This window comes from Akebia trifoliata, chromosome 6, assembly GCF_017979445.1.
Source record: "Akebia trifoliata isolate Shusen 1 chromosome 6, ASM1797944v1, whole genome shotgun sequence".
Classification (NCBI taxonomy): Eukaryota; Viridiplantae; Streptophyta; class Magnoliopsida; order Ranunculales; family Lardizabalaceae; genus Akebia; species Akebia trifoliata.
In genome coordinates, this window is record NC_141380.1 from 5,678,391 (window position 1) to 5,701,405 (window position 23,015).

The 23,015-nt window shown below is 36.0% G+C and overlaps 2 protein-coding genes across 4 annotated transcripts; one reads left to right on the top strand and one right to left on the bottom strand.

Annotated features, from left to right (window-relative positions):
- Positions 1-267: 267 nt before the first annotated feature.
- On the bottom strand, positions 268-14,134 carry LOC147399859 (regulator of nonsense transcripts UPF2). Of its 3 annotated transcripts, none has more exons than XM_086445398.1 (17): positions 13,919-14,134; positions 13,515-13,582; positions 13,250-13,337; positions 12,423-12,625; positions 11,471-11,815; positions 10,351-10,455; positions 9,986-10,113; positions 9,302-9,478; positions 9,067-9,148; positions 8,399-8,707; positions 8,105-8,302; positions 7,790-7,891; positions 7,059-7,310; positions 6,734-6,952; positions 5,198-5,368; positions 2,450-2,635; positions 268-1,558 (listed from the first exon to the last, which is right to left on the bottom strand). In XM_086445398.1, exons 2-17 carry the CDS (start codon positions 13,575-13,577, stop codon positions 557-559), a joined length of 3,630 nt encoding a protein of 1,209 aa, XP_086301524.1. In that variant the 5' UTR covers positions 13,578-13,582; positions 13,919-14,134; the 3' UTR covers positions 268-556. The 3 variants fall into 3 exon arrangements, with proteins under 3 accessions (XP_086301524.1, XP_086301525.1, XP_086301526.1); XM_086445399.1 differs by having other exon boundaries at positions 13,515-13,594; XM_086445400.1 differs by having other exon boundaries at positions 8,399-8,692; positions 13,919-14,133.
- A 1,798-nt stretch (positions 14,135-15,932) lies between these two features.
- Positions 15,933-21,320, top strand: LOC147399860 (2,3-bisphosphoglycerate-independent phosphoglycerate mutase). The gene is made up of 2 exons (XM_086445401.1): positions 15,933-16,148; positions 20,964-21,320. Exons 1-2 carry the CDS (start codon positions 15,986-15,988, stop codon positions 21,230-21,232), a joined length of 432 nt encoding a protein of 143 aa, XP_086301527.1. The 5' UTR covers positions 15,933-15,985; the 3' UTR covers positions 21,233-21,320.
- The last annotated feature ends 1,695 nt before the right edge of the window (positions 21,321-23,015 follow it).

The window sequence follows — 23,015 nt, forward strand, 5'->3', positions numbered from 1 at the left end:
GGGTTTTGATGATGAGGGTCTTTCCTAGTAGTCTACGTAGAAGACTAAGGTCAACAGAGCCATGTCATCATTTTCAAAACAAGAGGGGGGGAATCTCTAATATTTAACAAAACATGGGGGTCATGTCTAAATCACTCTTAAAATTATATATTTTTTTTAATTTTAGAGTGAGAAATCACTATGTAAAAAGAAACTGAATTCCAAAGAAAATATGCAATGGAACACCTAAAAATCATATTTTCCATGCACAATCAAATGGACCCTAAGTTTAGGAAGTCTCCATAAGGAGATTTAATAATTTTCTTTAATTTTGATGCCAAAGAAGGGCATTTCTATGAAAAGCTGAAAGTTCAATGGGCAAAGAGTAATTTTCTAACATTTACACAGCCCACACAAAGCTCAATCCCAGATGGAAGAATCCATTCTTACACAACCCCAAAAGGCTGAAACCACACCCACCATTTACATATCACAGCTTCCCCTTTCCCTATATTCAAATGCTTTCTATTAATAAAGCCACTAAACACCAAATCTAACCTCACTAATCAGGACCACCTCACTTCCTTCTACCATAATAGAGCCCACCACCACCCGATATATAGCTGTGCTGACGATGACGCGCTCCAGCTCCTCTCCCACTTGTTCCATCAGATGTGCTGCCGCGGCCACCTGTTCGGCTTCCCCCGGTTTGGGTCCAATTCATCGTTTGTGTTCCAATCCCATTGAGCTCTTCCTCTTCCCTGTCGTTATACTCCAAGATCAACCTCTTAATGTTCTGCTTCTCTTCGAGTTCGGCAGCCTCTTTCTGCTTTGTACTCTGCACTAGCGAGCAATCCCGGGGGATAAACATCTGCTTCGTCTGTTGCTTGTGCCCTCGCTTCACAAGCACCTTCACGCATACTTCTTTGTTCCCTCTGCTGCCTTCTTCATCCAATATCTCGTCCCCACTTTCACCCTCGACACCCCTACCGTGATGATCCTTGCTTGATCCCTCAAACACATTCATTGGTATCACCATGTTCAAGGTTGGCCTTGCCCGTATTTCCAACTTACGTGAATCCAAGCTTTCCTGCATTAGAGCCCTAAGCTCCCGGTCGAAGTCTGCTTCTTCCAAAGGATCAACTTCTACCACCTTTTGTCTAACTTGAACTTCATCATCATCGTCAGAAGCAACAGGCCCACCACCATCTTCATCATCAACGTCACTCTCACATTCGTCTTCTTGATTCTCCGATTTGTCCTCGTACAACTCTTCATAATCTTCATGGCCTTCTGGGTTGATACTGCCACTCCCTGAATCACTCTCGCTGTCTCCAACTGCATCTTCATGCCCTCTACCATTTTCTTCAATCCCATTTACTGGGCCTTTTCCGTTTGCGAAAGCAATGGAGGTTTTTCGGCCTGGAGGTTTGCCGGTTTCAGTGTCCGAGTGCTTCTCATTGCTGATCTTATCAGACGAGGCTGTATGCTCATGTTCCTCGAGTTCTATTAGTGCTGCATTAACCTCCTCTATGGACGTATATCTTGTCATATTTGGGCGTAAATCTGCAAAGAGGTCCTGCAAAGATTTGACAAAATTTACACAAGCTGTACTAGAGTGAATGTTGGTAAAATAATTACAAGAATAGTAATTAAAAATCTATTATAATTCTGAAGGACCTCAATATTTTTTTCTCATAACAAGTTCTTTAATGAACTCTAAGACATAGCACACCCTGAATTTGCAGGGGAGTTGCGAACACAATGAAGTTACCTTTTAAACGTGTCAACAAAAAGTGCAGAACTCAGATCAGTATAATATTTTTGTGGTTCACTCTATAAACTTATGTATGAAACTGCTGAGATAGTTTTTAATCGAATGTTTGTAAATTCTTGCTAAAATTTCAGGTCAAGACGCTTCCACCTTGGCTTAAAATCTCCATATCAGTGACAAAGAACTCAAAGGAGTAAAACTAGATTGGCCGGGGGACCAGTTTCCAAATACCCAGCCAAGTCGACTTTAAAATTAATCCACCAATCACAGTTTGTGTGGATCTTCAATGACCATGCTATTACCTTTCTAATGAGTTCTTGTGTGAAGGATAGTTTATCACTAATACTTGGAATCAAGTCCATATATTTATATTCCTATGAATGCTTTCTGTAATATTGCAAGCAATTTTTTCTTCAATAGGTTGGTAATTTGTATCTAATTAAGAATGTAAGAGGAAAACCCAGTATATCAATTTCAAATTTATGAAGGAAACCAGATAAACTTGAGGTAAAATTAACTTCAACATTGTCAAACACGCATCATAATCTTTAACATAAGCAATATGGCATGATTAGAGGCAGATAATGAGCCAATTCCACTTGCTTATAAAAATCAAGTCATCTAGTAGACCCTGAGGCAAGGTGATAGATTAGAAGTAAAGATGTCCCTTTCAGAAGTAATAATTAGCACACTAACCTGCAGATCAAACTCAATATCGAGTGGAATTGAACCTTTGCTGAGAATGTATCTCTGGAAATATACTAAGAATCTGTTAAGCTTCCTTTTTGAAGAACCTCTGTCAAAGTAATGTCCACAGGTCTGAAGAAGTGTAATAATCATCCTGATGCGGAAACAATCTTCTGGTGGGTCCAGTGCATCTTGCTTTGTAACATGAAAAGAAAATTGAAATAACTGTTAAGAGCGGAAATGCACCATAAGTAGAAACTTTTAATCTAGAAAACTTGACATAAGATGTCAGTGTCAAAATAGAACCATTAGATAGGCACACTGTAATATTTCTATAACATATTGTGTTTTCCGTTTTTAATTAAGACAAGTAATCAACGATATTGAAAGCCAGTTCAGTGTTTTTTGATTAATGTTAAAACTAAATCCTCAGTTTATTGAGAACCAAGCTTGGATATCACCAATAGCCTATCTGGATGTCAGTTAACAAGTTAATGAGAAACATTTAAGGTCCATAAAAAGTAACCATATCATTACAAATCTTATGTTGAACAAACTACACATGCAATTTCAAATTTGTAGTAGTTTTGCTGTGGTCATTTGGTATGATTTCATTCGTCTCATGTGCATTGAGTGATTTTTTCCCAAATCGGTTCTCCTTCTATTTCAAATTTGGAGTCCCTACCCCATTTAGATCACATAAGAGAACCTTGTGGAATTTCCTTCCGTTTGCAAAATGTTGGAGAATTTGGAAGGAAAGAATCGAAGTATGCGTAGTGAAGCCATTATTAGTTTTTTGGGATTGATGTTTTAGAGGTGTAAGTTGTGTAAGGAATTTAGGTTCTTCTTTCAGGAATTCCTGTTCTGACATTGTTTGTAGTTAGTTTACTGTATCTTTCTTTATTTCTGTTTTCTTCTTTGTCATGTTTCACTCGAGTCCTTGACAAGAAACATTTAAAGTCTCTGGCAAGTAACCATATCATTACATATTTCATGTTGAATAAACTACACTGGTGCAATTTCATATTTGTAGTAGCTTTGCAAGGGTCATTTGTATGATTCCACTTGTTCCATGTGCATTGAGTGTGTTTTTCCTTAGTCGGTTCTCCAATTTCAAATTTGAAGTCCATATCCCATCAGATGGTATGAGAGAACCTGGTGGAGTTTCCTTAGGTTCGCAATACGTTCAAGAATTTGGAAGGAAAGGAAGGAACGGGGAGTGGGAGTCCTGAAGTCATTACAGGTGCAAATTGAATGAGGAATTAAGGGATTTCTATTTTTAGGACTTCAAGTTCAGGTGCTGTTCGTAGTGAGGATAGGAAGAGGGGGGCTGTTTACGGTCTTTCTTTATAGGTTTTCTTCTTTCTCTTGTGTCACTTGAGGACGGTCCACTCGACGTCCTGCTTTGTACACTTCTCTTTCTCTGAATGAAATCTCTTTACCTATTTAAAATAAACTACACTACTGCTAACTTTCAAGATCAAAAGGATAAGCATAAATGGACAACAGGACTGGAAAAGCAAGCATAGACATCAATATATTTAGGAAAATGTTTAATACACCATACCACGAGAATACAAGCAACTATAGTTACTTTATGTTAATTCAGAATAGAGCCCCAAGTTTCAGTGAACACAAACCAAATATAAATATTCTTTTATCGATAAACGGATATAAATATTACTGGAGCACTACAAAGCCATATATTATGCACTTAATAGTCTCGATCAAAATTGACTAGGACTCAATCAGGAATAAAAACCAAGGACCATTAGATTCACCAGAGACTTAGTAGAGGAGGGCACAAGATGGCCACAATCAGACCCATAACTAGGTGAACTGGATCCCCCTATGGTTGACTGATGAGCTTCATGAAGTTTATGAGTAATTAAAAAGTTATTAGAAAACTCAGCCATCAAGTTTAGCTGTGGTTTTACTAAAAGCTACTGCATTAACCTCTGCAAAGCCATGTTGTTTTATTCAAAACAACAGGAAAGTTCCTACTTTACAGCAAAATCAACCAATCCACTAAGCTATTATCCAAGATCAACAATTTCAGAACATGGTTGAGTGAAACACACCAGAATTAGCAGAGGTAATATAAAAAACCTCCATAAAACATGGATTTATCTTGGGAGAAAAAGAGAGGAAACAATAAAAACCAGTTCACAATTGAACATAACTATGCTACTCATTGAAGCTTCCTGCTACTAGAATCCAATAGGCAAGAACTACCATGGGTCCCAAGTTTCAAGAACACCATAGAACAGAGCTTTCGAAGAAACCTGTCAAAGAGGTAATCTTTCAGTTTTTCCTTATGATGACATAAGGATTAGGTGGCTAAAATATGACAATGGACCAAATAGGGAAAAATAGCACTTGAATTTTAATTAATGTGATTGCATAAGGCACAATATAATGCTTTCAACGTTTGCTTTATACTGTCATAAATGTTACTAACTAGTTTTTATATTTTCAAAGATTTATCAACCCCATCCTTTTTCAATAAAATTATACTAACAAAAAAAAAAAGATTTCTGTTAACTGAAAACAATTGAGTCTAAACACATAAATTGTCCATAAGAAATACCAATAAAAAAACATCCATTCAAAATTCACCAAAAATGATATTTAAAACTACACTACAGCCCATTTCTCTTTGCATGAACATTATGAAATAATAAAGTTAAGTTTAACAGAATACAATAAATGAACTCGAGATTTATCAACAGAGGGGAAAAAAGCACAATTTCATACCTCTGGTGTCCCATGGCCAAAAACAAGGATCAAATAAAGTGTTTCAAAAATAACAGAGGAATCTATATGTTCATAGTTGTAAAGCTCCCCTAAGAAACGCATGTGCCCTATGCGTCTTTGCTGCATTCCATAGTCATTCAACTCCAACCCCAACCTAATCTCCTCCAGTACCTGAAATAATTAAAATGAAAATGACTTACAATATATTTTAAGCCAAAACCAATTGTTCTTGCCGAAACATAATGCATGTGCGTTAGAAATGACCAACTGAAGTATCCATTAGTGCTATATCCAAACTTGACGATGTATTCTTGCAAAGTAATGAACTTGACGAGCAATTAGCAGTATCCCAAAAGAATCGACACAAGCATATACATAAAAGGCAAAATAATTTGCGTTTGAGAAGTAACATAAGTTATATAGAAGATCTCACAGTTTTTTCCTGTCACCGGGCATTGTTTAAACAATGATAAACTCAAGGGAATAATATTATCCTAAATTGCAATAAGACTACCTTCAGAGTTCAGACCAACTTAGATATCAACACACACATTCATAAATGGATCTAATCTAATCTACATGTATTTTTGCACTCGATAAGAGGTGCCCACTTGGTGTGTTGGTAAAGTCTGTGAGTGGTAATACCACATGCCTAGGATCAAACCCTGCCCTCACCCCCAGAAAAAAACAGTAATGTGAGTCATAGCCTTTCTGTAAGCATACATACAGAGGTAAGACCTGCTCTGTATGTATGCTCACAGAAATTTAATACTCAAAGAATATAGCATTATAAAAAAAAACTAGTCTGGTTTCGTCAAAACTGGTCCACATTGCCTACAAGTAATGCTGCAACAAAGGTGCTGAAAAGACATGAGAAGAGTACTCCTCAAGACATAAGAAAAAGTTTCAAGGAATCTCCTGAGATATGTATACCTGCTGAAGCGCACATCTCCAATGGTGAGACATGCCTCAAGGTGTAAGGCTCACACAAATATTATTTATTATTATTTTGTTTATTAACCTCTTACTATCCCATCTCTCTTTCATTTATTATAATTTCTATAAAAAAAAAATGGCAGAAACATTATGATTATGCATCAAAGATATTGAGTTGCAATGGTTCACCCCAAAACTAATCATCAACTGGGACACTGCAATTGCTTTTGTTTCATTTTCAAGCAAGCGCACCTGGTTCTAAATTCTAACAGCTATGCAAAGAGTTCATTTGACATGAATTTCGTTGGTAGGTTCCATTAGTAATTTACCAAATGTCGAAACAGGGATACTGATAAAAGGAATCGCATTGCTCCATGTCATGATACACAACATACAACCTCCCTAAAGTCCTGAAGGACGAATAATTTCAAATTCCAAAATCTAAAACCTTCTCATACCAAAAAGAACACCACACTAAATGGTTGGAAACAGTTATAGCTTTACAATTGCATAAGAAAAAATAAGGTTTACTTTTATCTGAGAACGTTATGTTATATAAATACAAGTTCAAAATGAAAAAAAAAAAAAAAAAAAACTGACCTCATCGACAACTGCTACTGCAAATTCATCATGATAGCGACTCAGACCAGCAGTAAGTGAAGCAATCAGGTGAACTTGGCTGTACTTTCCCTTGTGAACCTTCAGAAAGCATTTTAAGAGGTACGGTTCACATTCATTCCAGGGTAATTTACGCAACTGCCTCAGAACATGCTCAATGGAGGACTTATCGAGATCTGAGAAAAGTAGCTTTCTGATATACTGCAGAATAAAACAATAAAGAAAGTTGAAAAAAGAAATGTAAGATATAACTACATCAATGAACATAAAACTGATTAATACCAAGAAAAATTGAAGTTTTCTATACCTGATGCAATGGTGGACGGACTTTAGAGACTCGAGCAGATCGTTCAGGTGGTTTGCACAGGTAATAGGCATTTTCCACAAGTGTGCTGTGGCGAGGATCCAAATTTTTGACGTTTTTCAAGCGCATCAATATCTCCAACATGTTTGCCATTCGTATTGCAGTTTCAGGAGACCGATACAAAAATCGCCCACATGTCTCAAGAAGGTTGCATGCAACATCAATGTTGTGATGAGTGAAATCATCTAAACAAGCCTGTTAACATAGATAGTTGTGCTCCCATGAGTATCTATTCATCATTCACTAAAAATTTAAACCTAAATGAAGCACTCCTGTCACAGAAGTCACAGAACCCAAAATTCAACCTCCAACACTCTAACTATTAGAGAAGTTAAAAAGTACAGCAGTAAACAAACACAAATATGGCTCCGGCACCTTTTCTAGTACAAGTAGAACGATTTAGAAACCCAAATAGACCCCATGTGCATAGCTACAGTATTGATTCATTAAAAGAGGTAGAGAAAGGAAACATAATATCTGGCACAATTTACCAAAAGCTAGCCTTCAGAACCATTTAGTAGAACCAAAACAACATATATACAAAACTAAGAGAAAGGAAACATAAATATCTGCCCAATTTACGTAAGGCAGGCCATCAGAAGTTAGAACCATTTAGTAGAACCAAAAGAATTCAAATCTCAAATCATATTGGTTGTCAAATGCCACTTTCTTACCTTTAAACAACTAAAGATAAGACTTGCTGGCGCAATTCTAAACTTGCAGAGTTCTCCAATAAACCTTATGTTTCTGATCTTTGTTTCAATGTTCATTTGATCCTGGAGCATGTCACAATCAAAAAAGTGAAGAGGATATTTTATATTTAAATTTAGCCAAAAAAAATAGAAGAAGAAGAAAGCATTGTGGAAAATTGAGAAACTTGGAGCATAGAATTCAAGATTATGTGACAAAATAAAATACATTTGAATGAATCCTCCAAAAATAAGCCATTTTGATGTTAAAAAAAATATATATTGAGCTACTAAACAGACCTTCTTATTTATCAAATAGTTGAACTCGTCCTCCAAACTCTGCAAAAGCATAGAAGAAATATCCTTCATACATGTTGACAATGTGGCCACCATGCGGGAATAGTATGCCAGTAACTCTAAGGAAGTTCTAGGGACATTGAACAATGCCCGAACCAGCCTTTTCCGATTCGCTTTTGAATTTAAGTAACAAAATTCTACCTGCAAACGAAAGGGAAAAAAGGGATCATTCTAGGTAAGAAAATACATGATGATTAAAATAAAATATGAAGATCAAAGAAGCACAATAATCATTACTGTCAATTGATCAATTAGGTCACGGCCGACGCAACCCGGAAGCCTCTGTAACAGAGCATCCAAATTCGCTCCATCAAGGCCTTTAAGTTTCTCTTTCTCGCTTTCTCCTTTTCTTTCAAAATCTTTTTCTTTCCCTTTTTCCTTGTCAGATTCTTTGGACTTTTCCTTATCTTTATCCTCTTTGTCCTTCTCTTTCTCATCAGCTTTCCCCTCATGCAAAGCTTCAGAATCTATAGAGTCCTCTGCGGCATCTTGCACAGTCATATGACTTTGGTCTGGCTCAGATGCAGATTCCTTAGCACAATATGTCTTCAGTAAGTAGAAAAACACAAAATATTGTTCAAAGTTCAAACAGAGAAACACTAGATGAATATTAGAAATAAAAATAAAGGTGAATGAATGGTTGATGGGTGTCAAAAGTATGGCTTAAGGCCAAAGATGAGCCATATGTCCATTCATCTCATACATGCTTACTGTCTCATGGGTAGACTTTGCAACTGGTATTGGTATATTGAAATATTTGCAGACTGAAAAAATCAATGGAAGGATATTGCTCTTATCTTGCATGAGAATGGAATAATCTCCAGTTTTTCAAATAGCAAATCACCTAAAAAAAAAAAAAAAAAATCTTGATCATGATAATAAAATTAAAGATATTGTTTTCTTACGGTGGGTTGCTCTTGTGTTTTTGCAGATTGTTCTGTGACCTTAGGCTCTGCTTCTCCCAATAACACAGCAGGAACAAATGCCCTGGATATAACATAAAGATTAGTCAATAACCATCATAGTTGAAAATTTGCACTTAAGATAATTTCTGTCTGGTTATTTGACCAGAAGCAATGTTTTGCAATGGCTAAAACCTACATCTACTAATTAATGAAGATCATCCTACGAAAACCAAACCTGAGATCAGGCAAGCATTCATAGAAAGCTCTAGTATCTTCGTCATCCCACAAAGGTTCAATAACAGAAGATTCTTTTCCAGCAGCAGGAGATGATGCATCCTCTCCAGAAGACACCCTAGTTGTGTGACCATCCTCTGGCATTACAGGAGGTTGCATATCAAGGGCTTCTGCTAAACTATAAGAAGAAGAGTACATTAAAATGAGAAGTGGACAGATAGAAAGGGGCTATTATGAAATATAAGGAAACAGAACAACATGAAGCAACATCTTGAAGACTTCTAATCTACAGATGTTAGTTTGTCTTTTGAAGAGTAAAATTGCATTCAGGTATAGCAGAGTTTCCTATTTGTCTTACTTATTTCACTAGGATATTGGGTAGCACTTCTGTTATAACCTAACCTATTTTGGTCCTTAAGAACTGGAGTAGCAATTTCATCTAACTTTGAAATTGGAATGATCACAACCATTTCTAACGTAATGGATCATCACAACACTTATAAACAAGGTTGGACATTTCTGAGGTTCAACTAGATCGAATGTCATAGGACCATAGAGAAACCAATTGTTGGAAAAATAATTAGTTCACCTGGAGTTCGTCCAACTTGAGCAGTTTCAGACAAGCAATGCAACATTAAAGCTAGCATCAAATGATGAGGAGAAAATAATCAGTAAAGAAACCTACGCTGCAACACCACGGAATAAGTGGTCATAAGATTTTCGCAGCTTTTCATATGAGGTCGTGTTTTCATCGCTGAGCTCTCCTTTAGCATTTAAAGTCTTTGCATTTTCATGCTCCATCTGACGAAGCACCTGGTCAGTAAGGAAAATCAAGCAAAACATAGTCAGCAACTAGTCAGATAAAATCTAGAGGAAGAAATGCAAAGTAGAAAAAGTAACCGTGGATAAAAACGAAATAATACACATGAAAGGAATCAGATTCCTCTCAAAATTCAAATAAGACTCAAACAACTTAAAACATGGAGTGACATATCAAAGATCAGCAGCCACATCAAAGACAGACTTTAGTCATGGTAGAAAGACTCTTACAGTATGCTCAGTCTGAAGGAGCTCTGCAGCAGCATCATAATAAGTGCAAAATGCTTTTCTGAATATTTTCTTTTGATCTGCTGTGATATTAAGGCCCTTGAAAAACTGTAATAAGATGTTAGCAGAAAATCACATCCAGAAAATACAAACAGCAGAACCTTTCAAATTCCAAAGATAAAATGACTAGAGAATCCTACAAACAAATACAAGTGAACGAGTACTTGAAGAAAAATAGCCTGCATGTGATAATAGAACTTTTAGGAAAAACAAAATAAAGATCCACCCAGAATAGTGTTGCCACTGCAGTGCGTATTCCACCTTTTAACTGGTCTGATCACTCAGGCCACCTTGACAACTAGGGTACTATTATTACACTAATCAATATGTAAGGCTAATAAATCTTGGTAGAGAGCAGGTGTGATTCTACAGGTTTACTGAAAAGAATAGTTCTTCAGTTTGTTTGATAAGTTTAAAATATAGTTCTTAAGTCTCATCAGGCAAGCTTCAAGAAACAAAAAAGAAGAAAAAAAAAACGAAAGAAAAAAAATGTAAAATGTCTAGGGAAGATAACTATAACTTCGATTGATATCAAAAATATCAAAAAAATAAAATAAAATACTATACCTTAGGCCAAAAGCAGAAAAGAAGATATATAATTATACAAGTAAATTAGCACTAATAGGAATACTTGGGAAACTTGATTATGCCAACTTTTTGGTTGCACTACTATGGTAAGAATGAGAATCAAAGCCAAAATATGATGAAAAGATACCATTGAAGCAAACAACAATGAGGAAGACCATACATATAAAATAAAATATAAAAAAAAAAGGCACACAAAGATTAAGAAAATTCAGAATTGACAGATTCTTGGCACATGAGCCAAGTAGCCAGCAATGAGACAAGCAATAGATATGTGGTTCACAGAGTGTAAACACTCACAATCAGATCAAAATAAACAAGAAACAAATTAAAGCCAAACACACCAAGCAAGAACTCGCCAATTTTTTATGTGAAAAAACACCATTGGGAACAACCACGTCACAAAGCTATGGGAGATTGCTATGAATAAAGATACAGAGTTCAAGGCTTTCAAAGAATTTTCAAATTAAATACCCACCTCTTCGTGAATTTCTGGTCCAGACTGAGGAAGTAGAAGGAAAATTCTCCCTTGGCGAGCAAAACTGGCAAGAAGGGATAAATTCATCTGAGTTGTATCCCGGTCCTTTAGGTGTTCTAAGCTCGTAAGATCCTTAATAATATTAATAAAAATGCTGGCGTCATCTATAACTCCAACAAAATAAAGTTCAAGAAGAAGTTTTAAAGAGCTGCGCTTCTTCATGGCCTTCAAGCTCCTATCGGCATCCAAGTCATCCCCAGATTTCCCAGGAAAGAAGATTTTCAAGAGACCCTGAACAAGGCTCGGACAAAAATCTTTGTACCTTTGATGAAGCAATGAGCATATCTATACAATACAGGTGTATAAGAAACAGAGGAAAATAAAAACGGAACTCATATATTTGTAGAAAATACCTAGAAATAATATTTCTAGATAATGGACACTGGTAAAGGTCCATAAAAAATGCATGAAAACATTTAGTCAAAAAAAAAAACAAAAACAAAAACAAAAAATAGTATCGATTGATTATAAGAACATATGCATGTCCCCTTCAAATAAACCAGCTTCACATGCTGAAACTGGATCTTGACAACAAACAAACTACAGTTCTACGCATTCAATAAATAGAAGCTCGCATACTTTTAATCTTTTATTTTGGGTGATCTGGGATTGATCCTGTGATCTTAGGGTTGCACAAAAGATCATCAATCCAGTGAGCTATAGGTTCATGTTCATTAGAAGCTCAACTATTTTGAGGGGAGAATTAACATTTACATAGTAGTGTTTTCTAAGTTATATCAACAATAAATAAAATAAAAATATCTTGAGCGGATTCTATGCTCCTATGTATAGCTGTTGGGAGGCAATAGAATGAAATTTGTATGCAATGATAAAGTTAAAACGATAGAGTAACAATAAGTGGTGATGCATACAAAGAATTCACTAAAATCACCTGAACAGCCGCTTGAATATCTGAAGTTTTAAGCTTGGCATCACAGATAGCAGTCACGGCTTCACTAACAAATTTGCTTAAGTTGACACTTCTTAAATCGTCCATAAGCCCTTCACGCTGTTCTTCATTTATCTGCTTAAGCTTCTTAATCACCGCTGTATTGCGCTTAATGCTAGAATCCAATGTCCTGAGAAAACCCGAGTCTGGAAACAAAATCACCATATTTAGTTTGTGTGCAATGATAACCTAACCATTTTTTTATCAGAATGATAATCCATTCAGCTCCTGCAGGAAAATTGTCATGGCTAAACTTCGTCAAACCCCTTTTTTTATAGGTGACGATAATTTCATTAAAAACAGAGGTCGAGATGACCAACCGAAAGAATACAGAAAGACCACCAAACCTATAAAACAAATAAAAAACAAAAACTAGCCGCCAGGATTACCCCATAGTAAATCTTTTATATGATCAACTCATATGATTTTGTTCCCCTGTCAACCATGATTAGATAGTTCTTAAAGAAAACCTAAATTCACATAATATAATAGACCAAATTTTTTTTTTTTTTTAATTCTTAATAAATCAATAATCTTACACCCAATCTCTTTCTTGTACAAAACAAATAAATAACATATAGATAAAACTCCCCAAATATCTCCTATTCAATATTTTATGAGATTTCATTAAATGATAAAGCAACACAGGGAAAGTTTGCAGTAGGGAAATATAAATTCAGAAACAAAATGAAATAGCCATTCAGAAATGTACAAAATTTTCACTAAAATAAACGCAAGTTATAAGCAAGCACATTCCCCTGTTTACTTACCTGGCCTCTCAGGGTTCAAATTACTTTGACGCAAAGCCATCTTTGCCTCCATCGATTTTTTAAATTCCTCTAGACGAGCAGCAGTTTCCTGCACCATAAAAATATCAATTCTCAAACATGAAACCCGTAATCCTCAAAAGAACAAAAAATTGATAAATCACCAAAAATTCATGAAACTGATAAATTAAATTAAAGAGAAAAATAACCCCCCACCCCCGAAAAAAAAAAAGAGAGAGAACTGTAATAAAATAAAATGAAAATTTACCTCTTCGTCTTGTTTTCCATTATGTTCATTAACAATACGACATTCGTCTTCAGGATGATCCATTGCTCCTGTTTCTATATCTAATCAGTAGCCGCCAAATTTAAAAAATAAATAAAAATAATAATTAATTGCAGTTGGGGGATCAAGATAAATAAGGTTAAAACCTAATTTGGATTACATGGTTTAGATTAGACCAACAAAAACTGAATAAAACATGCTAGAACATGGATAGTGTTATTCTTCTAATGGTGCAAGTGATCTTAAGGCGTTAAATTACCCATAATTGCTGAAGATATTGGGATTAATTTTCCTAATTCACCTTAATTGAGTCTAAAATAAGGAAATTCGAGAAATATTCTCTCTCAATGAACTTGAAATTTAAAAAAATAAACAAAAAAACTTACTTGCGAATTATAATTTCGTGGTCGGATCTATCCTACTTCGTTGTCGTCTCAACTGTCCAAATGTCAACAAAGGGTTTCCAACGATCAATCTTAAACGAAGTTCAACCCTATCTGTTAATCTCAGTTCGAGAGAAAATTTCACAGAAACAGTCCTGATTCGAGGGTTAGGGTTCGATCTCTAGAAAGGAGAAGGAAAAGTATGGTTGAATTACCATCAAGTGCCAGCAGATGGTCTTGCATTGGGATTAATGGGCCAGAGTGGGCCAGGCCGGTCTGGGCTGGACTTGGACTGAACGAACTTGACTACGTATACCTTTCCTCAGCGCGCACGCTTGATTATTTGTTGTGTTGCTCTACTTGCACTCACCGTATACACTTACCGCACCCACTTAATAACATTTTCTTAGATGGTGAGGAAGAAGACCTTACTCAGTCTCATCCACCAACAAAAAGACCTCGATATACGTTAACAAGACCTCAAGATATTGTATGAATCTCAATTATTTGTTTTACGAATCTCGATGCCTTTTTGACAATGGATGAGGTTTGGTAAGCTCTTTTTTTCTCACTATCTTAGTAAGGCTAGTCGTACTTGAAAAAGAAAAATGATAAAATGATAAATTGGACCTTTAGAAATTTACACATTACACCCACTTCGAAAAGTTATTAAATGCAACATTCTTTCATTCTCTCTTGAACGAACTGGATGAGAAGTCTAAAATTTTTACTGATTGAGAATATGAATTATTCTATCGAAGAAAAAACTAGCATTTTATCGTTTTCTCTTATTGATTTTTCCTGATTATCTCGGCATATTCATCTCCTTTGAGATTTATGAGAAGTTCAATACAGAGGGTTAGTTTTTAGATTACTTTCAAATGATTGTAAAATTTTATGAAATTTATATTATTTATATATAAAAAAACAATGATGATAGAAAAACACTATTAAAACTTTCGTAGAGAACTTGGATCAAAGAAATCAAAAAATTTGGACCTATTCAACTGGGAGGTTTAGACTAAAATTGTTTTAGTTGATTCAATAGGTACATGTTGAATATTACAAAATGGATTTGATAGATACATATTGAACAAAAAATGATCTATATACACTAAATTTCTTATGTTTGGTAGGTCAATACCAAACTTTCTATATATATGATCGGTAGTTACCTACTGAACCTTTCAAATAGGACTATCAGAATATGGTACAAATTGGATTTGGGACTAATCCAACGAGTATCAGATCAGATCCTTTTTGAATTGGGTGTTTTACCAGGTATCATTATTAAGATCTAGATCGAACCATTAACAATCGGGATGGGTTCGAACCAAGTCAAACCCAATTTTATACACAAAATCTAAATAAATTTCATATATCTCAATGAATATATAATGGGAGATGTTTGGGTGCCAACTATTTGGTCACCCCATTAGTTCATTCCAAAACTTCTAATCCTATCAAAAGTGATTTATAAAAAATGGACGGTCTGCGATTCTTCAACTCATAAACATGGAGTTGATGAGGAAATCATCCTTACAAAAAATCAGATAATTCTGAAACTTCTAACCCATGTAAAAACGTGGTGCCCAAATAGTTGGCACCGAAATGAGACCCATATATAATATAGTTTACATACATTCTAACAATTTATCGAATCGATACATGATTGATCTAGATCCGATCCATCGACAATCCTACTTTAAAAAAATGATTTGGTACTTGCAAGCAAAACAAAGAATGAATGAGTGGATAATGGGTTGGATTCGACTTGACCCAATTTGGCTCATTTCCCAACCAAGTGCATAAAACTAGCTTGAGTGCTTGACACTAGTGGCCTAGTATGTAAAGGGCTTAAATACTTAAAATCCACTGAATTAGCCCATAATCCTATGATAAACATTCAAGTCTAAAAGCCCATCTCACATAAAATATCCATTTAACTGACACGTGGCATCATATGATGAGGTGGCTGAACGTGAGCCTTGTATTCGTCCTACAAGATAGAGAGAGAAAGAAACAGAGAATGAACTCTAGAGTCTACATTCTTCTGTAATTCTGTGTTTAATGGATCTTCAGATAGGGAGATTAGCGACAGTACGAGATTTGTGGTCGAGAACCAAAAAACACAGACCCTTCTCTTCTTCTTCTTCGCCTTTCAAAGCCCCTTGTTGTTCTAGAAGAGACTCTCAACAGCCCCAAGAAGACAACAACAAAGACGACGACAAAGGTTGGTTTTTTTTTTTTTTTAAATTATTTTTTCTTGATTTTTTTGTGTATTTTTGCATGAATGGGTTCATTAAATTTGATTCATTTGGATGTATTTCAGACAGATAATGAGACAACAGTAGATGGTGTATTACTGAAAATATTTTTATTTATTTTTTCTGTATAAATTTGAATTTTTATTTTGGAAACACAAAGAAAGGGAGAGTGAAGATCAAGGGAATAATGAGAGATGTAATTATAATGGCATAATCCAATCACTGTGGCAAACATTCGGGGCGGATTTACAGTGGGGGCAGTTAATGAGCTATTGCGACAGATATCAGTGGCTGATAAAAAAATCCGCGATTATTGCTCCCACAAATTTAATTTTTCATTCTTTGTTGGCCCCACAAAAATTTTTCCACTCTTAGTTGCCCCCCCCCTGGCAAACATACATTCCTTAGCTAAGGAATGCATCCATCTTCGCATTTGCTGGCCTCGGAATTAAGGCGAAAAAGACGTTCTTACTAAGGACCCTTGTTCTATTTGGAAGCCAAATTAAGAGCATTGTTAGAGTTAACTTCCATATTGATTATTTCCTTTGTTAAAAGCCTAAGAAATTTTCAATCATGTAGGGGGGTGTTAGTTTTATTCTAATCACAGCTACCCCAATGTCTCAAAATACTTCCCTATGAGTTTTGAATTAAGGGTATGTTTGATTAGGTTTTGGGTGAAGAAGACCTTTTGAAAAGGGACATATTGGGATTTATTTATTTATTTTAGTGGTTATTTGGTATTTTTGATATATTGAAGTGTTAATTTTGTAATATTTTGAAAATGGAGGTTTGGGATTCTTTGGAGCAATCCTATCATCAAGATTGCATAGAGTTAATTGGGTTTACTACATAAACCCTCTTCATAAGAAGAGAGGAAACATTTGATGTATTTCTAAGATTTTTCCTGGAGAGGAGAAAAAGCTTTTGGCTTCCCTAGTGAGGGTTTTTTGATGCGTTCGTCTTAAAGGAGGTCAATGGAGTCTCACCACCGATTCTGCATTAAGATTGTGTTGGGTCGTCATATGTTCTTTTGCACGGGGCATTAAGTCAGCAGGAGTTCTCAGGTTCTATGATTAATATATAACCATTCTTACTTGAGTAATGGCATGTTCTAAAACCATTGATTTTTCCTCAAGATACACAACTGCACATATTTATGGGGGTGTGCAATAATTGTGTATCCCAAGGACAAGGATCTGTAGTTCTAGCCCATGCCACATCAGGGGGTGTATGTCAGAGGGAGCGTCAGAAAATCATGACTCTTCTTACTTTTAGGCAATTTGTTTTTGTTGCAAACTGATTCATCACTTACACGAAGTGGAAGTTTAAGAGTAACTTCACCATCTGTTACCTTTAAGATGTTCTTGCCTAATGTTGCTTTGCTTCTATTGGATGAAAGTCTTGTCAGCTTGATTCCATTGATTGTTCATGTGCCAACACTTATTTCTTGATAAGTCTTAATCATTTTTAATATTAGTTATATATATCATTAATCAAGCGAAGGTGCCACTTAGCTAAGTGGTGAAGGCTCGAGGAGATTTGATCCCACGATCTAGTTTCAAACCCTGTTGAACCCACTTTCATTCCATTAACCACTAACCCCTTGCTTGCTTAGCAAATATATATATATAATCAAGCTAATTATTTTTTTGTTTTTTAGGAACGTAGGAGTAATGGTGAGAAAATAACGTTGCAATTTTTCTGAAGAGGGATGTTGGAGAATAATATTTCTTCGTTAGGATGAAAAAAATATTTTCCCTTATAATACACAATCATACACCTACGAATCTCATTTTCCTATCAATTTTCACAAGCCATTTTACAGAAACTAGCTAATATGAAGGGCTTCAAACAGTTAAAGGCCACCAATCATGATAGTGGCATGAAGGTTAGTGGACTAAACCTTCATTGAAATCAGTGGACCCAAAGTGTGGTCCATCTATTTGCTCTGACTAATACGAGCAGACAGGTATTTATGCCCAACACCACAGTTCTACACTTCTGTTTTGGTTAGCAAAGTTAAGTACACTATGGGATCTCATCCAATAGACAATTTATATCGGTGGTTTGTTTAATGTGTTTGTTTCTGTTTTATCTTTCACGGTCTTTCTGCTCATCCATCTTAACATCACCATCTTACAGTCCTTGTATATAATTATGAGGTGAAAGCCTTTTTTTTCTTCCTTTTAGAAGACTTGTCATTTCTTTTCAATATAGTTGTCCACATGAATGCTTTTATTGTAGGAGAATCTATCCAAATGTATTTATGCTAGAATGCCAACATATCATTCACGACAAAAGCTCATGTAAAGAATTTTGAAGAAAAAAGAACCATTTAAGTTTAGAATTCATTAATCAATTCTTGGAAACCTATAGGAGATATGTGCTTTTATTCTTGTCATATTTGATTTCGGAATTTTTTTTTTTTTTTTTGGGGGGGGGGGGGGGGGGGGTGGGGGTGGGGGAGGGAATTGGTTACGTCATCATGAGCTCCTCTGCCTTTTTCAGCAAGTCTCATTTAAAAATGTTTGAGTTTAGTCCCATATCGGACACTCATTGCCTTGTTTCTCTCCTTATAAGCTCCTAGGCCTCTCCACTCATTGCCAATTGGTTTTGAGTTGGACCCCCAAACTTATCATAGTATCAGAGCGGGCCTTTTTCTTCTTCACGTCAACCAATTCATATCTCCACGTGCTTTGGCCTAGTTTGGCCCACACATGCGGGGACGTGTTGAGTTTAGTCCCACATCGGACACTCATTGCCTTGTCTCTCTCCTTATAAGCTCCTGGGCCTCTCCACTCATTGCCAATTGGTTTTGAGTTGGACCCCCAAACTTATCCAAAAATTCCCATAACTCCATTCTAGTTGTTCCCTCTTCCAAAGCATTAATTCTCATCTTATTCCATGTCAAAATTACTGAAAATCTATGCCACAAATATTGAGTTGAATTTCCTTTTAACTAGATGAACTTCTTTGTGGATAGATATATCTTGTAAAAGACCCCGTTTATATAGGAAAAGAACTGCTGGCTGATTGAGGGATTTTTTTTAGCATGTTAGGAAAAGTTTACCAAATTCCAATTGGAGTGTGAGTACTAAGGAGCGATTTCTTGGGTCTTGCTGTTGTTAAGGTACTTGGGGTATTTTTGTATCCTTTTCATATTGAAGTCACACAAGTGTTTTATATCTTGTTTTGCATCATCCAATTTGGTGATGCCTTTCTGTTTTTCATTTTTTAGATTCTATTTTTGAATGGAATACATGAATTTTTTTTGTCAAGTTTCGTTCCTGGTTATGGAGCTTTAACAACTTTGTTTTTTGGATTTTTGCAATGATTTCCCTGTCCATTTTGCTAATACTTCATAAGAATTTCCTTGTTGATTGCATGGAAAGTCATTTTTCACGGAATTTGAAATTAATGGGAAAATGGTTAGGATAGAAAAAAAAAAAAAAATCAAATCCCAGTGTTTGAGCGCAACCAGATAAATATACCATGGAAAAAATTAGGGTAGGCTGATGAGGAAGAAGAAGAATAAGGGGAGAGAGAGACAGGCCAATGGTGATAATGGTAGGATTTTAATTTGGGAGTGGATTTCATTTTCCCATGTGGATCAGTGGGAAATGAAATCCACACTTTGCCAGATTTTTTTATGAGAGTGGAAATTCATTTTCTATGGAAAAAACCAATCAAACACATGGAAAATAAGATTTTCCACGTGCAATCAAATAAAATAATTTATTTGTTTTCCCACAGTATCTTATATTGCATGTTGGCGTTCTTGCCTTTGAGTATGGATGCATGCGATAAATTTGGGGGTCCAAGTCAAAACCAATTGGTAATGAGTGGAGAGGCCCAAGAGCTTATAAGGAGAGAGACAAGGCAATGAGTACCTGATGTGGGACTAAACTCAACATGCGCCTGCATGTGTGGGCCGGACTGTCCAAAGCACGTGAAGATATGAATTGGGTGACGTGGAGGAGAGAAAGGCCCGCTCTAATACCAAGTTAAATTTGGGGGTCCAAGTCAAAACCAATTGGCAATGAGTGGAGAGGCCCAAGAGCTTATAAGGAGAGAGACAAGGCACTGAGTGTCCGATGTGGGACTAAACTGAACAGCGTGCTCAACCCCCGCAATCCACATACACACGGCATATCTATTTTCAGAGTTTTTGCACGTATGTCTACAAACAATATATTTGTATGTTACACGAGATGATGTATAGTATATAGATTTGAGTCTAGATGAAGTCATAAAGTTGACTGACTAAATAGAATTCATGTTCCAACCCCAATATTTTCAATATGGCGTAGATAATGATGATGATTATGTAGGATATGGACATCATTATAATTCTGGGCAGAACAATGTTTGTTCCTTCTAAACCATTTAAAAGCTAGGCTGCAAGAGTTGAGAGCGAGCAATTTCTTATAATTCCTTCCAGTCTCAGTCAATAGGTTGGGAGATTCCGTACGAGGTGGACCAATTGACTATAGTCCGTGTACCATGTTTCTTTTTCCCCTGAACAAACATTGTTCATTCTATCCAACACCCTTGGCCATCTTACAAATACCCACCTTTAAGCTATTTAATCCACCGTGTCTACAACTAAACTGTTTGCAATTTTCTTTTCCTACAGATGACTGCCAACCCTTCTCAATGAACAACAAACACAGAGGGCTTTAGTCTTTCTTCTTCTTTTAAGGAAGAATGGGCCATGATAGTGATGTTAATTGTGTTGTAATTTTTTACTTAGTTTTATATATCGTATCCACATTTTACAGGCAATAGATTCTCAACAGACTGGGACAAAGCTTGGTCGAGCTTTAGGAAGCAAGGGAAGAAGACCCTCTTCTCGCAATTCAATCCAAATAAGTATGTGAGCTGGAACCCAAGACGTTCGAACTACCCATTGTCTGAGGAGGTCGATCCCATCAAGAGAACAGAAAGGTCAAACCTCATGTTATGGACAAGTCCACGGTTTACTCTCGCTGTGGCCATTGTTATAGTTACCTTCCTAATAATTTACACACTTTTAGCTCCTATGAAATGATATCAACTGAACCAAATTTCCTTCTTATAAAGCAGTTTGTAGATTGTAAGTGAATTCATTGTTATTCCTTTATCGTTTTCGTGTTTCATTCCTCTGTATCTATTCGCTCTTCCCTATTTAATTTGTCTATTGAAGGCATGTTTAATTGTTTGTTTTATTCAAAACTTGGCAACCAAGTTAGTAAATAACAAGGTAAAATGCAAGAACAATATACAACAATATTTACGTTGTTCGGTAGATGGGAGCGATTTACTAACTTTGAGAAATCTCAAACTTCTAGATTCCTGATGATCAGTCACCAACTAGATTCAAGACATCTATCACAATTATAAACATCCAATTTAAAGCTAAAACATTGAAAAAAGTAGTTCATTTTTGTTGAAACTTCTATACATCAACCGAATATATGCAGCTAGTCGATCTAAATTTTGTGCTTTGAGTTTCAACTAGGTACAATTACTTCACATTGGTGGTTGTCATTATCTTCGGTTGTGCGCGTCTGAGCGTCATACACGTTTCATTCTTAAATAATATGTTTCAGCAAAGACGGGTCAACAAGGCTACCGCATGTTGGATTCAATACACAACATGCCTTAAGTCAATATCCGGGGGTACTGAGACGTGGTGACTGGTTTGAATTTTGATATCCGGGGGTTCTGAGACGTGGTGACTGGTTTGAATTTTGATATCAGGTAAGCGTGGGGAAGTAAACTAACAGAGGATCAATCAACTTCATGAGAACCCAAATGAATTTTTTCAAGTACAAACTGAGTAGGTTTGCTCTTTTAGCCTTTGAAAATGTTGTACTTCTGTCTGTCGTGCACCTTTCTATTAAAGACATTGGTATTGCTTCTCTTCATTTCCAACCTATTGGAGCTTTCAAGTCCTTTTCATAAGAGACATCTTACCTTGAAGGATTGGAAAACTAACACAGTGGACTATTGAGATAGTTAAAATTGTTGGGTTTGTCTAGTGTGGGGCATGCATCAAGTTTATTTTGAGGCAACAAGTGACTTTGACTCTCCATCTTTGTCTCCTTCACACAGCCATCACAACAGTTTACCTTATCTTTTCATACTTGTGGAATCATCCTACCTAGGAATGGGACCCAAACAACTAGACAACTATTTAACACAATGGGTTCCACGTATATAGATAATTTCATGTATCTTATCTACGTATGTTGTATGTTTGTACGAACGTGCTTGAAGTTGACAACACTCGGGCCGAATTGTGCCGTGGTACTTGGTAGAATGTGATTTTATAAATAAATAAACTCATTTTGGCATTATTCTTTTTTAATTTTTATTGGTTATGAGTTTTTTTTGCAATTTTAGTGTTATTTAAATTCAGATAAATGTGTGCGTGAAGGCTTAAGAACCAAGTAACTTCAGTGACCCCTAATAATACATAAACCATTCAATTTGATTCTCTTCTCCTCGCCTTCTCCATTTCTCTCCACAAGTGAAAAAAAATCCAAGTTCTATTCTTCTTCAGTTGTTTCTGCAAAACAACAGAAATGGCTAATGAAGCAGCCCAGTTTCCAGTGAAAGTAAAAGCAAGCCTTCCACCAAAGAGAGGTCAAATTAAGGCTAAAATAATTGGAATGCTTGTGAGATATGTCATCATAGTAGCCTCAAAGACAGGTGAAGGACTGCGAATAAAAAGGAACGGTGGTGGTAGCCTTGGTCGTGGAAATTATGGTGACCATTAACATCTTTCAGTTTCATTAAATGAACTTGTTCTATGCCTCTAATGACTCGCCCATGCTTCGGGGTTTTGG

Coding starts and splice junctions, on each gene's coding strand:
- LOC147399860 (XM_086445401.1), top strand. CDS start 15,986: ATGGATCTTCAGATAGGGAGATTAGCGACAGTACGAGATTTGTGGTCG. Junction 16,149..20,963: donor CAACAAAGACGACGACAAAG/GTTGGTTTTTTT, acceptor CACATTTTACAG/GCAATAGATTCTCAACAGAC.
- LOC147399859 (XM_086445398.1), bottom strand. CDS start 13,577: ATGGATCATCCTGAAGACGAATGTCGTATTGTTAATGAACATAATGGA. Junction 9,149..9,301: donor GAATGCTTGCCTGATCTCAG/GTTTGGTTTTCG, acceptor TGTTATATCCAG/GGCATTTGTTCCTGCTGTGT. Junction 7,311..7,789: donor TTATCTTTAGTTGTTTAAAG/GTAAGAAAGTGG, acceptor CTATGTTAACAG/GCTTGTTTAGATGATTTCAC.